At 43.3% G+C, this 883-nt stretch overlaps 1 protein-coding gene across 1 annotated transcript in view; it reads right to left on the reverse strand.

The window, feature by feature from the left end:
- Positions 1-883, reverse strand: part of ASB11 (ankyrin repeat and SOCS box containing 11) — a 43,017-nt gene that overhangs the window by 21,073 nt on the left and 21,061 nt on the right. The window contains exon 3 of the mRNA XM_007952834.1: positions 388-495. Coding sequence (XP_007951025.1) covers positions 388-495 — 108 coding nt within the window. The remainder of the gene's footprint in view (positions 1-387; positions 496-883) is intronic.

The following is an 883-nucleotide window of genomic DNA, read 5'->3' on the forward strand; positions in this document are numbered from 1 at the left end:
AAATGTTTTCAATGTATTATTTATTAGAAACCCATTCAGTTTGATAATGCAAACATAGTTGCTGGTTTAGGATGTTGAATTGGGAGTGGTTCCCCCCCACACACACACTTTTGGTTGTTGTTTTTAAAAGTTTGTTCTTTTTGATGTTTTATGGTAAATCTACCAAGATCAGTTTTCAAACTACTTCAGTTCATGTTGATTTTTTTAAAGTCAGCATCACAATTTTGAAAGAATCCTATGAATCATCTCGTCTGTATTCAAGTATGGGCATATACCACAGGGTCTTTACAACCTGTCCACAGCCACAATGGGGAAGTAACCTAGAGGGTACTGTCTCTTTACATACACCTTGGCAACAGACTCAAATAGGCAGAGGGCTGTACTCACGTGTGCACCATTTTCCAATAAGGCTTTCGCACAGGCCACGTGACCTCCAAGGCACGCCTCGTGGAGAGAAGAAACCCGGTTAATTGTCACAAGGTTCACATTGACACCCTACAATTTGAAGAGAAGCAGGTTAAATGCTACGTTAGCAATAGCAACAAAAGCAGTGTTGTTCAATGTGTTTCTAAAGTGCTCAAAGCCTGTGGGTATCATATTCATACCACGTATGAAGAAGTAGAGACCATGACAAGGATGCAGAGTCTACATAGAACACAGGAGCCTGGAATTCATTCATTCAACAAATGCTTATTCAGCCTTCTGGGCCAGGCACTGCGCTAGGAACTGGATCTGCAAAGCTTTGACACAGGTCTCTCCCCTCCAAGAGCCTAGTGGGGAGACGGCCATGAAACTATGTTGTTGTTGTTATGTGCCGTCGAGTCGGCCCCGACTCATAGCGACCCCTCCTTGGGTTTCCGAAGCAGTATCACTACGGAAGTAG

Source organism: Orycteropus afer, unplaced genomic scaffold (assembly GCF_000298275.1).
Source record: "Orycteropus afer afer isolate SDZICR_OR568_19922 unplaced genomic scaffold, OryAfe1.0 scaffold00360, whole genome shotgun sequence".
Classification (NCBI taxonomy): domain Eukaryota; kingdom Metazoa; phylum Chordata; class Mammalia; order Tubulidentata; family Orycteropodidae; genus Orycteropus; species Orycteropus afer.